General features: G+C 37.3%; 1 protein-coding gene across 1 annotated transcript in view; it reads right to left on the bottom strand.

Moving 5' to 3' along the window:
• Positions 1 to 13,764, bottom strand: part of ENPEP (glutamyl aminopeptidase) — a 90,384-nt gene that overhangs the window by 17,423 nt on the left and 59,197 nt on the right. Inside the window, exons 12-13 of the mRNA XM_032254748.1 lie at positions 2,324 to 2,460; positions 2,138 to 2,193 (exon numbers count right to left, since the gene is read on the bottom strand). Coding sequence (XP_032110639.1) covers positions 2,138 to 2,193; positions 2,324 to 2,460 — 193 coding nt within the window. The remainder of the gene's footprint in view (positions 1 to 2,137; positions 2,194 to 2,323; positions 2,461 to 13,764) is intronic.

Genomic DNA, 13,764 nt, shown 5'->3' on the forward strand with positions numbered 1-13,764 from the left:
ATAATGGCTACTACATTCCTTTTAAATACCTCAGTAGACTTGTGTAAATCCTAATCCTACCACAGTTGCTCACCTATTTAACTATGCATTTCTTTTCTCTTCTACCCCCTCCACCAAAGCTTCATAGTGGTCTTAGCTGAAGTGATCTTTGAAGCCGTCCTCTTGGCTCTAACCAATGCTCGTTGAATCTGTTTATCTCCGAGTCCCATTTTCCTTATGTGCTGCAGAACATAATTGAGCCAGGTGAGAGCTCAGGTATTTTCTAGCTCTCTCATGTGATCCTACATGTTTTGAATTTCAAATTTGTTTCACTTTCTTCCTCTCCACAGCTCTTCAGTTTTATGGGGCTGTGGCCAAGGAGCTAAGCAAATGTGAGAAAGTCTTTCAGTAGTGTAAGTTACTTGCTTTATAATCAGTTCCTCAGAGAGAGCTGTTCAACAGACTTTCACTTCCCCTTGGAACAGAAAGAACCACCTACATTGCGATGCAAATTAAACTGTAGAGATAGTACAGTTCTTTGTAATTTCTAAGAGTGAAGAAGCTGAGCTTTGAAACAGGATAATTAAAAAAAAAAAAAACTAAAAGATTCTGTTTTAAAATACTTATTGATCATCTTCCTTCATCATTTAATTTCCCAGGTTCTATTCTACACAGTGCCTAGCATAGGTCCTCAATGTATATTTATTAAGTGAGTGAGTGGTATACTATAATATAGTGAAAATAACCTATTACATATCCAGGAGGTTAAACTTGGAGGTTCACTGGAACATCACATTATCTATTAGCTACAAAAGGAGTGTAGACTACACATTCAGAAGAGCTTGTCTAAATGTGTCTTCACTACTAATTAATGGTGGATGCATTTTGGTCATGTAGTATAATGTATTGAGTACTTTCTACATACCAGATAATCTTTTAAGTTTTTTATGTCCATTATCTCATTTATTTCTCACAAAAGTCTTATAAGGTCATCTCCACTTCGGTAACAAGAAAATTGAGCCAGGGAGAGGTTAAGAGACTCACTTAAGGTTATATGGAACCACGATTTTAATGGGGTTCAAGAGCCTGTTTTTGATCACTATAATTCCTTCCTTGAAATATGTCAAGGTTTTCTGACTTTCAATATACTATCTGGGAACTCTATGTAAAATAGTTTCCCCACACCTTTAGTACTATCATACTATGCTTCCAGCTCTCTAGTCAGTATTTATTATCAACTATCATTGGCCATGTACAGTCAGGAGCTGGGTTTGGGTGCCTATCCTCATGGAACCTTCAGTTTGATGAGTGAGATGCATAATTAATAAAAATAGCAGTAAAATATTATGCGTAAATATAGGGTCCATAAGAAGCATATTCAACGCAGAAAAAGAGACCATGAGAGGCTAGTGAGGGAAGTGGCACCTCATTCTTAGTACATTGCTCATATCTAGAATGAGGCCACTACAAAGCCAGAGAGAAAAAATTGTCTGTGTCCCCAGCTTCTGCAAAGTGCCAGAAACTCAATAAATGTGTGTTTAATTACTGGTGTTAGACTACATGAATAAAAAAATATTAGAGGTACCATGGATACTACTTAGTTCCCCCAATCTAGGCTGATTATCTTTTTCTAAAGAGCAGGTTACCTTCAGACTATGAGAAAAAGAGTCAAATTTTCCAAATTGTCCCTTAATTATGATCAGTTCTAAAGCACCCTAGCTCATTCTTCTTACCCCAGTGACCTGAACAAGATTTGACAATTCTAGCTATAAAATCTTACACTGGGCTTGGGCTCACAGAACTGAATTAATAAAACACATTGTTTGTCTTTTTATTAAATCAAATTATAAAGGCACACTTTGATCATTTGCAAATGTCATTCCTAATTAGCTTAAGGATCCTGGTATAGACAAACCATATTCAAAGTCAATACGTTAGGTGAGTTTTTTGTATACATTAAGGGCTAATGTCAGTATTTCGACTATGAGGCTCATGTGAATTTTTGAAAAGACAGTTAAGGAAAACAATAATGTTTTCAATAGGGCTTTGGGTATTTTAAGCTAAAGCTGATTAATACTGCAATGTTAAATTCATTTATAAGAGATTTATGACAAAACCCACAGTATTTTAAGTAATTTAGTCTCATTCCAAAACGCACCTTGCCAAGGCAAAAGCATCATCAATAAGACTTGCACGATCAGCTGAAGAAAAATTCTGGGAAGAGGGAGAAAGAGATATAAAAAACACAATTCTTAAGGCCAAGCATGATGAAAAAAATTAATATCAATAAGGTGCTCTTCTTAGCACAAAAATAAAACAATTTCCAACCATTGCCATCTCTTACCTTGTGGTTTGAGGAGAGCTCTGTAGCTATAGAGTCCCAAGTTGCTACTTCATAATTTACACGATAAAACCCAATATGATCTGGGTTTATTTTGAGAAAAGCATTTCCACTAGGATTAGAAGAGTTCAAAGTGATTCCTGTGGTAGTAAATAAACACTAATGAGCAACATGTTCGCATGTACTGTAAACACAGAGAAATTAGACCCAGAGGGCAAAAAGAAAATAAAAGAAAGGAAAAGAAAAGAAATTTTAGCTCAAGGAGGCAGGTTTGATTTGGATCCAAAGCCCGAAGCCTAATTTTTACTTAGTTGCCTAACTTTAGAGTGTCACTATAATGAATGAGCTAAAAAAGAATAAGTAACACAAATAATTATACTGTAATTTATGATGGATAGTTTTTACTGGAAGAAGCTTCCCAAATGGGAGAAATAATTTTGTGCTGGTCAATCCATCAATAAAAGAAAACAATGCCTAAAGACAGAGAAGTCCATGCCTTCAGGGTAGTCCGTAGATCCCTAATCATAACGGATTTATTACACAAAGAGTATTCACTGGGGCAGCCTGGGGAGGGAATAAAAATGTAAACACTCAAAATAATACTTTGTTTATTAAAATCGACATTGAAGTTGATGGAAATGGCTACTGCTAAGCAGAGTAATAAATTGATAATCAGCAACACTTTAAAAATGTTACTGCATCAAGAAGACCTGCAATAGAATTGAGATCCAAATGGAACATTCTTGATTTTGTAACCCACTTCATACTTGTTCTTCCATTTTTCTTTATCTCTGTAAAGTCTTCTACTTCCTATTTCAGTAGGTTACAACGATACTTTTCCATCAGTGAATTTATCAAATTAGCATTCTTTCTAAAGCAGCATGCATATCTATGTCAGGCTCCGTGGTATAGATTTTAGAAGCCTAATATTGAAGGAGCAGAGACTTATGGTTTAGGTAAAAGTACAAGTTGCAATAATAGCTATGCTTTGATATAACCATGTTTGTTAGCATTACTCCTATACTTCTCAGCTCATACTCCTTTGGTTACATGGACAATATGCAATTTAAATAATGGTATAGGAACACAGTATAGTTGAGAAATTTCAAATACGTCAGTGTACTAACAATGTAGGTTGTGATATTAGAAAATAGGAAATGATGCTGGAAATAAAAGCCAGGGCTGCAGTATAAAGAGTCACATGGCATGTTAAGAATACATCTTCTGAGAGGAGAAAAGAGTTTTAAGCAGAAAAATAACATGCTCAAGTCTATTTCCTGGAAAATGATTTCAATAGTGGTATAGGAGATATTTTGGAGGTGATTCTAGAGATAAGAAGGCTAATTTAGAGTCCTCTGTAGTCATGTAGGACAATAGAAGACAAGGGCTTACACTGTGATGATGAAACTATAAAGTAGTTGATGTATTCAGGAGACGTATCACAGGCAAAATAACAAAACCCTTTTTCTAACTTGATGTGGGCAGTCAGAGGAGGGGAAAATGGATTGCATGACTGGATGAATAATGGTGTTGCCAGTAAAGAGTAGAGGAAGGTGAGTCAGTTTGGGAGGAAATATGATTTAAATTTTGGAAGTGTTTGCAAGGTCTGGAAGATATCCAGGACACAGTAGTGTTTCCCAATATATGAGTAAGCCCTTCAACAAGACAATAAGTTTCTTTAGGAACTTTCAGAGTAGATACTTGACAAATTATAAACCCTTACCTCACTCATGTAAAATTTCTCTTGCTTTGTCATCTTCCCATGGACAAATTGTTGAAAGGAAGCTAATCTTTTGGCATCTGTACACTTTGAATGTTTGTATCAGGAGGAGAGTTGCTTGCTAAGCATACAGCCATATGTTACAGGAGAAAGAGCATGAACTTTTGAGTCTGAGAGATCTAGGATAAAGTCCTTGCTCTGTGACTTACTAGCTGTGTGACCTTGGCCAGATCACTTGACCCCTTTGTGTCCCAGTTCACCCCAAGGAAGACAGGAACAAAAATCCTTCACAGGGCTGTTGTGAAGATTAAATAAGATAACATAGGTAACGTGTTGGCCACATAGTTATGTATTACGTACCCCACAGATGGTAGCTATCCCCATTATAATGAAAGGGAACATGCTGCCAGTACTATAAATAGCGAAGCAAATATAAATAACATTGAGAAGTTCCTGGCAATCCATCTAAATACCACCATATTTTAGTGTGCTTTATATGTACCTAGTTAAGCCTGTCTAGAGTTACTGTGATTTTTCTCACTTTATAGATGAGGAAGCTGAGATCCAGGAAGTCAGTAGTTAAGGACTTTCCAAGTTCATGCTACTTTCGGAACAGTTGTCAACAGCAAAATACTGTTCGGTTGTTAGTTACATAATGAAGTGAGTAGAACTAAAATACTTTAGTAAGATTAAAATACAGGACTAACACACTGTATGTTTCCTTTTGTTACTCCATTTACTGGTAATTTTTTTCAGATTATAACAATAACATGTATTCTTTATGGAGCACTTGGAAAATACAGAAAAGTGTAAAGAAGAATAAAAAAATTACCTGCCACAATTAACATGTTTTTACCTGCTGTGTGTGGGTGTGTGTGTGTGTGTGTGTGTCTTCTATATTCACACATGTACAAGCATAATGGGACCCTACTCTTTTTATGATTAGTAATCCTTTTTCATTTGAAATTATATTTTAAAAACCTTGCAATTTCATTTTATATATTTGGAAATGTAAGTTTAATGGACATATGCCGTTATCAACTCAAAAAGTATTGAATGAGTTATTAAAAAAAAATGAGATTTTTCTAGAAAATTCTTACTTTTTTCTTTTATTATTTGCCTAGACCTTTTCAAAATTTCATATGGAGCCTCTTTTCAACCCTGATAGATTTCAACAACAGAGCACAGGTAACAGTTCTTTAATGTTACTAATATAAATAATTATAACAAATTTTAGACAAGTAGACAGCTTATGATAGCCTGAGATTCCTAGAGAAAAAAACATTTTTCTTCAGTGATATAAATGTTGCGTTGCACTAATCCTTTAATTGAATTACTTTTTAATGTAAAATGACAGAGTTTACATCTTATTACATTTTATGTATCACTCAATAGTAAAACAGCTGAGGCCGGGCAGAGTAGCTCACACCTGTAATCCCAGCACTTGAGGAGGCTAAGATGGGAAGATTGCTTGAGACCAGTTTGAGACCAGCCTGGTCAACATAGTGAGACTCCCATCTCAATTTAGTTAAGAAAATAAAAACACAGCTGAAAGATGCAAGAGTAGTCCTTTTTAGCTAATGACATGCAAAGTATACTTGAAGAGCTCAAAATTTCAAGTAGAATGCATTATTAGACTTTGGTGTCATAGAAGAAAATTTCAATTTCTGAAACTGAAGCTAACATGATCCATTATAAAATGGATTGGTTATCCATTTGTGGTAATGCTTTCAACAAATTACTTATTCAAGAAAGTATTAGTGATTGTTTTAGTAATAATTACAGGGTCCATTCTAAATCTTAGCAAGTGGCCTAGTAAATTTTCCTGTAAAGAAAGGTGTACAAGCATACCTTATTTTATTGCACTAGAGAGAATTCACTTTATTGTGCTTTGCAGATACTGCACTTTTTTTTACAAATTGAAGGTTTGTAGCAAAGCCAATCAATCAGTGCTATTTTTCCAACATCATGTGCTCACTTCATGTCTCTAGTTTACATTTCAGTAATTCTAGCAATATTTCAAGCTTTTTCATTATTATTATATCTGTTAGGGTGATCTGTGATCAGTGATTTTTGATGTTACTATTGTAATTGTTTCGGGGAGCCATGAACCACACCCATGTAAGGGGAGAACTTAATTGGTAAGTGTTGTGTGTGTTCTAACTGCTCCACCAGTTGGCCATTCCCCCGCCTCTGTCTCTCTCTCTCTCTCTGTCTCTCTCTCTCTGTCTCTCTCTCTGTCTCTCTTCCCCCCCTTTCTCTCTTTCTCTCTCCCACCCCCCCAACCCTTGGACCTCCCTATTCTTTTAGACACAACTTAATATTAGGCCAATCAATAACCCTACAATGGCCCTAAGTGTTCAGATGAAAGCAACAGTTGAACCTCTCTCACTTTAGAAATGATTAAGCTTAGTGAGAAAAGGGTATCAAAAGTTGAGACAGGCTGAAAGCCAGTCCTCTTGCACCACACAGTTAGCCAAGTTCTAAACATAAAGAAAAAGTCTTTGAAGGAAATTAAAAGTGGTACTCCAGTGAACACACGAATGATAAGAAAGAGGAAGTTCTAGCTGTCCAAAGAGATGATCAAAGTAACCAAAACATTTCCTTAATACAAAGTGTAATCCAGAGAAAGGCCCTAAATCTTCAACTCTATGAAGGCTGAGAGAAGTAAGGAAGCTATAGAAGAAAAATTGGAAGCTAGCAAACGTTGGTTCTTGAGGTTTAAGGAAAGAAGCCATCTCTAAATATAAAAGTTCAAAGTGAAGCAGAAAGTGCTGATATAGAAGTTGCAGCAAGTTAATAAGAAGACCTAGCTAAGATCATTTATGAAGGCAGCTACACTAAAAGCATTTTCAGAGTAGATGAAACAGCTTTGTAGTAGAAGAAAATGCCATCAAGGACTTTCACAGCTAGAGAGAAGTCAATGTCTGGCTTTAAAGCTTCAAAGGACAGGTTGACTCTCTTGTTAGGGGTGGATGCAGCTGGCAACTTTAAATTAAAGCCAGTGCTCATTTACCATTCTAAAAATCCTAAGACCCTTAAGAATTATGCTAAATCTACTCTTCCTGTGCTCTATAAATGGAACAACAAAGCCTGGATGACAGCACATCTGTTTATAGCATGGTTTACTGAATATTTTATGCCCATTGTTGAGACCTATTGCTCATAAAAAAAAAAGATTCCTTTCAAAATAGTACTGCTTATTGACAATGTGCCTGGTCATTTAAGAGCTCTTATGGAAATGTACAAGGAGATTATTGTTTTCACAGTGTCTAACACAATATCTATTCTGAAGCCTATGGGTCCAGGAGTGACTTTGACTTTCAAAGACTCATTGTTTAAGAAATACATTTTGTAAGTCAATAACTGCCATAGATAGTGATTCCTCTGATGGATCTGGACAAGGTACATTGAAAACCTTCTAGAAAGGATTCACCATTCTAGAAGCCATTAAGAACATTCATGATTTATAAGAGGAGGTCAAAATATCAACATTAACAGGAATTTGGAAGAAATTGATTGTAACCCTTATGATTGACTTTGAATTGTTCAGGACATATAGGGAGAACATAACTGCAGATGTGGTGAAAATAGCAAGAGAACTAGAACTAGAAGTGAACCCTGAAAAGGTGACTGAATTGCTGCTATCTCATGATAAAACTTGAATAGGTAAGGAGTTGCTTCTTATGGGTGAGCAAAGAAAGTGGCTTCTTGGGCAGTCTCTAGAGGAAAATATAAATAGCTAAGATCAGAGCAGAACTGAAGGAGATAGAGACACAAAAAACCCTTCAAAAAATCAATAAATCCAGGAGCTGGTTTTTTGAAAAGATCAACAAAATAGACCACTAGCCAGATTAATAAAAAAGAAAAGAGATAATAACCAAATTGATGCAATAAAAAACGATAAAGGGGATATCACCACAGATTCCACAGAAATTCAAACCATCATCAGAGATTATTACAAACAACTCTATGCACACAAACTAATAATCCTGGAAGAAATGGATAAATTCCTGGACACTTGCCTCCTGCCAAGCCTAAACCAGGAAGAAGCCGAAACCCTGAACAGACCCATAACAAGGTCTGAAGTTGAGGCAGCAATTAAGAGCTTACCACCCAAAAAAAGCCCAGGTCCAGATGGGTTCACAGCTGAATTCTACCAGACATACAAAGAGGAGCTGGTACCATTTCTTCTGAAACTATTCCAAACAATACAAAAAGAGGGAATTCTTCCCAAATCATTTTATGAGACCAACATCATCCTGATTCCAAAACCCGGCAGAGACTCAACAAGAAAAGAAAACTTCAGGCCAATATCCATGATGAACATAGATGCAAAAATCTTCAATAAAATACTGACGAGCCGATTGCAACAGCACATCAAAAAGCTTATCCACCATGATCAAGTAGGCTTCATCCTGGGGATGCAAGGCTGGTTCAACATACGCAAGTCTATAAACGTAATTCACCACATAAACAGAACCAAAGACAAAAACCACATGATTATCTCAATTGATGCAGAGAAGGCCTTTGACAAAATTCAACAGCCCTTTATGCTAAAAACCCTCAATAAGCTAGGTATCGATGGAACGTATCTCAAAATAATAAAAGCTATTTATGACAAACCAACAGCCAATATCATACTGAATGGGCAAAAACTGGAAGCATTCCCCTTGAAATGTGGCACCAGACAAGGATGCCCTCTCTCACCACTGCTATTCAATATAGTATTAGAAGTTCTATCCAGAGCAATCAGGCAAGAAAAAGAAATAAAGGGCATTCAAATAGGAAAGGAGGAAGTCAAAATGTCTCTATTTGCAGACGACAAGATTGTATATCTAGAAGACCCCATCGTCTCAGCCCCAAACCTCCTGAAATTGATAAGCAAGTTCAGCAAAGTCTCAGGATACAAAATCAATGTGCAGAAATCACATGCATTCCTATACACCAATAACAGACTTAAAGAGAGCCAAATCAAGAACAAACTTCCATTCACAATTGCCACAAAGAGAATAAAATACCTAGGAATACAACTAACAAGGAATGTAAAGGACCTCTTCAAGGAGAACTACAAGCCACTGCTCAACGAAATAAGAGAGGACACAAACAGATGGAGAAACATTCCATGTTCATGGTTAGGAAGAATCAATATCGTGAAAATGGCCATACTGCCCAAAGTAATTTACAGATTCAATGCTATCCCCATCAAGCTACCAATGACCTTCTTCGCAGAACTGGAAAAAACCACCTTAAACTTCATATGGAACCAAAAGAGAGCCCGCATAGCCAAGTCAATTCTAAGCAAAAAGAACAAAGTGGGGGGCATCACACTACCAGACTTCAAACTATACTACAAGGCTACAGTAATCAAAACAGCATGGTACTGGTACCAAAACAGAGATATAGACCAATGGAACAGAACAGAGGTCTCAGAGGCAACACAACATATCTACAGCCATCTGATCTTTGACAAACCAGACAAAAACAAGCAATGGGGAAAGGATTCCCTGCTCAATAAATGGTGTTGGGAAAGCTGGCTAGCCATGTGCAGAAAGCAGAAACTGGACCCCTTCCTGACACCTTACACTAAAATTAACTCCAGATGGATTAAAGACTTAAACATAAGACCTAACACCATAAAAACCCTAGAAGAAAATCTAGGCAAAACCATTCAGGACGTAGGTGTAGGCAAGGACTTTATGACCAAAACACCAAAAGCATTGACAACAAAAGCCAAAATAGACAAATGGGACCTAATCAAACTCCACAGCTTCTGCACAGGAAAAGAAACAATCATTAGAGTGAATCGGCAACCAACAGATTGGGAAAAATTTTTTGCAGTTTACCCATCTGACAAAGGGCTGATATCCAGAATTTACAAAGAACTAAAACAGATTTACAAGAAAAAAACTAACAAGCCCATTCAAAAGTGGGCAAAGGATATGAACAGACACTTTACAAAAGAAGACATACATGAGGCCAACAAACATATGGAAAAATGCTCATCATCACCCATCATCAGAGAAATGCAAATCAAAACTACATTGAGATACCATCTCACGCCAGTTAGAATGGCGATCATTAAAATATCTGGAGACAACAGATGCTGGAGAGGATGTGGAGAAATAGGAACACTTTTACACTGTTGGTGGGAGTGTAAATTAGTTCAACCATTGTGGAAGACAGTGTGGCGATTCCTCAAAGACCTAGAAATAGAAATTCCATTCGACCCAGCAATCCCATTACGGGGTATATATCCAAAGGATTACAAATCATTCTACTATAAGGACACGTGCACACGAATGTTCATTGCAGCACTGTTTACAATAGCAAAGACCTGGAACCAACCCAAATGCCCATCGACGATAGACTGGATAGGGAAAATGTGGCACATATACACCATGGAATATTATGCAGCCATCAAAAACGATGAGTTTGGGTCCTTTGTAGGGACATGGATGAACCTGGAAACCATCATTCTCAGCAAACTGACAGAAAAGCAGAAGATCAAACACCGCATGTTCTCACTCATAGGCGGTGTTGAACAATGAGAACACATGGACACAGGGAGGGGAGCACTACACACTGGGGTCAGTTGGGGGGAAATAGGGGAGGGACGGTGGGTGGTGGGGAGCTGGGGAGAGATAGCAGGGGGAGAAATGCCAGATGTAGGTGATGGGGAGGAAGGTAGCAAATCACACTGCCATGTGTGTTCCTATGCAACAATTTTGCATGTTCTTCACATGTACCCCAAAACCTAAAATGCAATAAAATAAATAAATGGGAAAAAAAAAAAAGAAAATTTATCATAAAAATATGCCAAAAAAAAAAAAAAAGTGGCTTCTTGGGATGGAATCTACTCCTGGTAAAGATGCTGTGAGCATCTTGAAATGACAACAAAGGATTAAAAATATTCCATAAATGTAATTAAGAAAGTACCACCAGGGTTTGGGAGAAGTTCTAGTGTGTGTAAAATTCTATGAAATAGTATCGCATGCTGCAAAGAAACCTTTTGTTAAAGGAAGAGTAAATTAATGCAGCAAACTTATTTTAAGAAATTACCGTAGCCACCCAAGTCCACCACTCTAATCAGCTAGTAGCTGTCAGCACTGAGGCAAGACCCTCTACCAGTAAAGAAGATTACAACTGGCTGAAGGCTCAGATGATTGTTATCATTTTTAGCAATAAATTATTTTAATTAACATATGTACTTTTTATACATAATGCAATTGTACACTTAGGAGGCTACAGTATAGTAAAAAATAACTTGTATATGCACTGGGAAACCAAAAAAATTCATGTGACTCACTTAATTGTGATCTTTGCTTTCTTGCAGTGGCTTGGCACCAAACCTGCAGTATCTCTCAGGTATGCCTGTGGCTTTAATGTGTAATACACAATGAACAGGAAACGGGAAAAATGCAACCCAGTTATTGTGAAGAAAGATTATAATTAGCAATAATTTTGGTGGTTGGAAAAAAATAACTGCAAAGGAGAATTGGGTACTGAAGATCTGTCAGTGTGTCTCCAGTGTGCCCAGGGAAGTAGGTGCCAAATTGAGCTGCAACATGTGTTGTAGGCTATTTGACAGGTCTGGTCCTACAGAAAACAGTGTATGTGACAGAGATCTGTTAGTTGTTTACCACACGGTTCTTTTTTCTTCCTAGGTACAAAGCTGGACTCCATCTATTAGCCTTCCTTGCAGGACATGCCTGAGAACTGGCTACGCAATGTGGACAGAAGGCCACATACAGTGGCTTATGCCTCTAATCCCAGCATTTTGGGAGGCCGAGGCAGGCGGATCACCTGAGGTCAGGAGTTCAAGACCAGCCTGGCCAACATGGTAAAATTCCGTCTCTACTAATAATACAAAAATTAGCCAGGCATGGTGGCACGCACTGTAATCCCAGCTACTAGGGAGGCTGAGGCAGGAGAATTGCTTGAACTCGGAGGCAGAGGTTGCAGTGAGCCAAGATCGCACCACTGTGCTCCAGCCTGGACAACAGAGCGAGACTCTGTCTCAAAAAAAGAAAAAAGGAAAAGAAAAAAATGTGGGCAGAAGTAATAGATGCAGGGGATGGTAGAGCCACAAGAAAGAAGACAAGATTTCTAGGTTATTATTTGGTGGAGAGCCACCTAAGAGAAATGGCAGTCAGGAATACCTCCTTTAGACTGTTGTATTGATTGTCTCTAAAGTGTAATAATTAGATTCACCTGGCTAATGCAACATATCACACTATCACAATTCAATGACATCTGTAAAATAATTAATCTACCTAACCTTCCCTTAATTCTTACTAAGTAACTTTCTTCCTAGAAGGTAATACCTAATTAGCTGACATGAGTATTCTGATTCACTATCTAGTATATTTTAACTGTGTAAATTAACAAATTAGCATTCTTAGTTAATCTCCTATATGTTTGGTTTAGATGAGTAAATCTTCCAAGACTTGGTTGACCAGGGCTGAACTGACAAATCGAGTTTCTAAACCAGCAAAACTGAGCCCATAATCATCCAATCAAAGCTTGCGCATTCCAGGAGGCTTAGCTTGAAAAAATGAACAAAGTGCTGCCCTCTTTGTCATCAAATACAAAAATATATGCCCATCATTATTTTGATATTAAATATTTAGATATGACTATCATAGATGTTTAGTAAATCTTATTTCTATGATAAAAACTGACTGGACAGTCTGGATAGTCCAAACCATCCATAGGACACCCTCAAATCTGGAAGTAAAAGTTGCAGAAACAGCTATCACAGAGCCTATACCCCTTCCCAGACTTTAGACCTCTCCCAGATCCTATGCACTTAGAAATGTCTCTTTTAAAATATTATGTTTTAGCCAGATTGGTTACCTGATACCATATGACAACCTTCAATCATTTTAAATGTTAGAAAGCAGTAAATTAAATGCAAAAAGGTGCCTGTAATTCCAGCACTTTGGGAGGCCGAGGTGGGCGGATCATGAGGTCAGGAGTTCGAGACCAGCCTGGCCAATATGGTGAAACCCTGTCTTTACTAAAAATGCAAAAATTAGCTGGGCATAGTGGTGCATGCCCGAGGTCCCAGCTACTCAGGAGGCTGAAGCAGAAGAATCACTTGAACCCAGGAGGTGGAGGTTGCAGTGAGCCGAGGTCACACCACTGCACTCCAGCCTGGGTGACAGAGAAAGACTCCATCTCAAAAAAAAAAAAAAAAAAAAAAAAGAAAGAAAAAAGGTAGTATGCTACTAAATGTAGATGCACTGACAATAGCCAAAATCGCAGCTGATACTAAAAGATAGAGACATAACTAAAATATATGCAGTTAACCTGTAAAAGGACAGCAGTCTGGGGCAAACAACCCTTCATTAAACGAAGACTTTCTGAACTCAGGATATTCGTAGCACCTTGTTGATAATAGGGTAGACAGGGGACAAGAAATATGTTTAGTTTGTGTCATCAAGAAGCTTATAATTTAGTTGAGAGTAAGAAGAGAGAGCATATGAAGCTTAATAAGAGCATATGAAGATTTTGTTTAAAATACAAAATAATACTAGGAATAAGGACTGATGAAACTGACAGCATAATATATACTATAGATAATGACAGGAGAGATTATTCAGGGTATTTGGAGTAACCAGAAAAGGTTTTGTGATAGAGCTTCTCTTCTTTTGTTAGAAATTATGAGTTTACTTATTGTTTTGATGCCTAAAATAGCACGTACAATAGAAATGTAAAT

The sequence above is a fragment of the Sapajus apella genome, unplaced genomic scaffold, assembly GCF_009761245.1.
Source record: "Sapajus apella isolate SASKATOON/1434 unplaced genomic scaffold, GSC_monkey_1.0 scaffold87, whole genome shotgun sequence".
Taxonomy (NCBI): domain Eukaryota; kingdom Metazoa; phylum Chordata; class Mammalia; order Primates; family Cebidae; genus Sapajus; species Sapajus apella.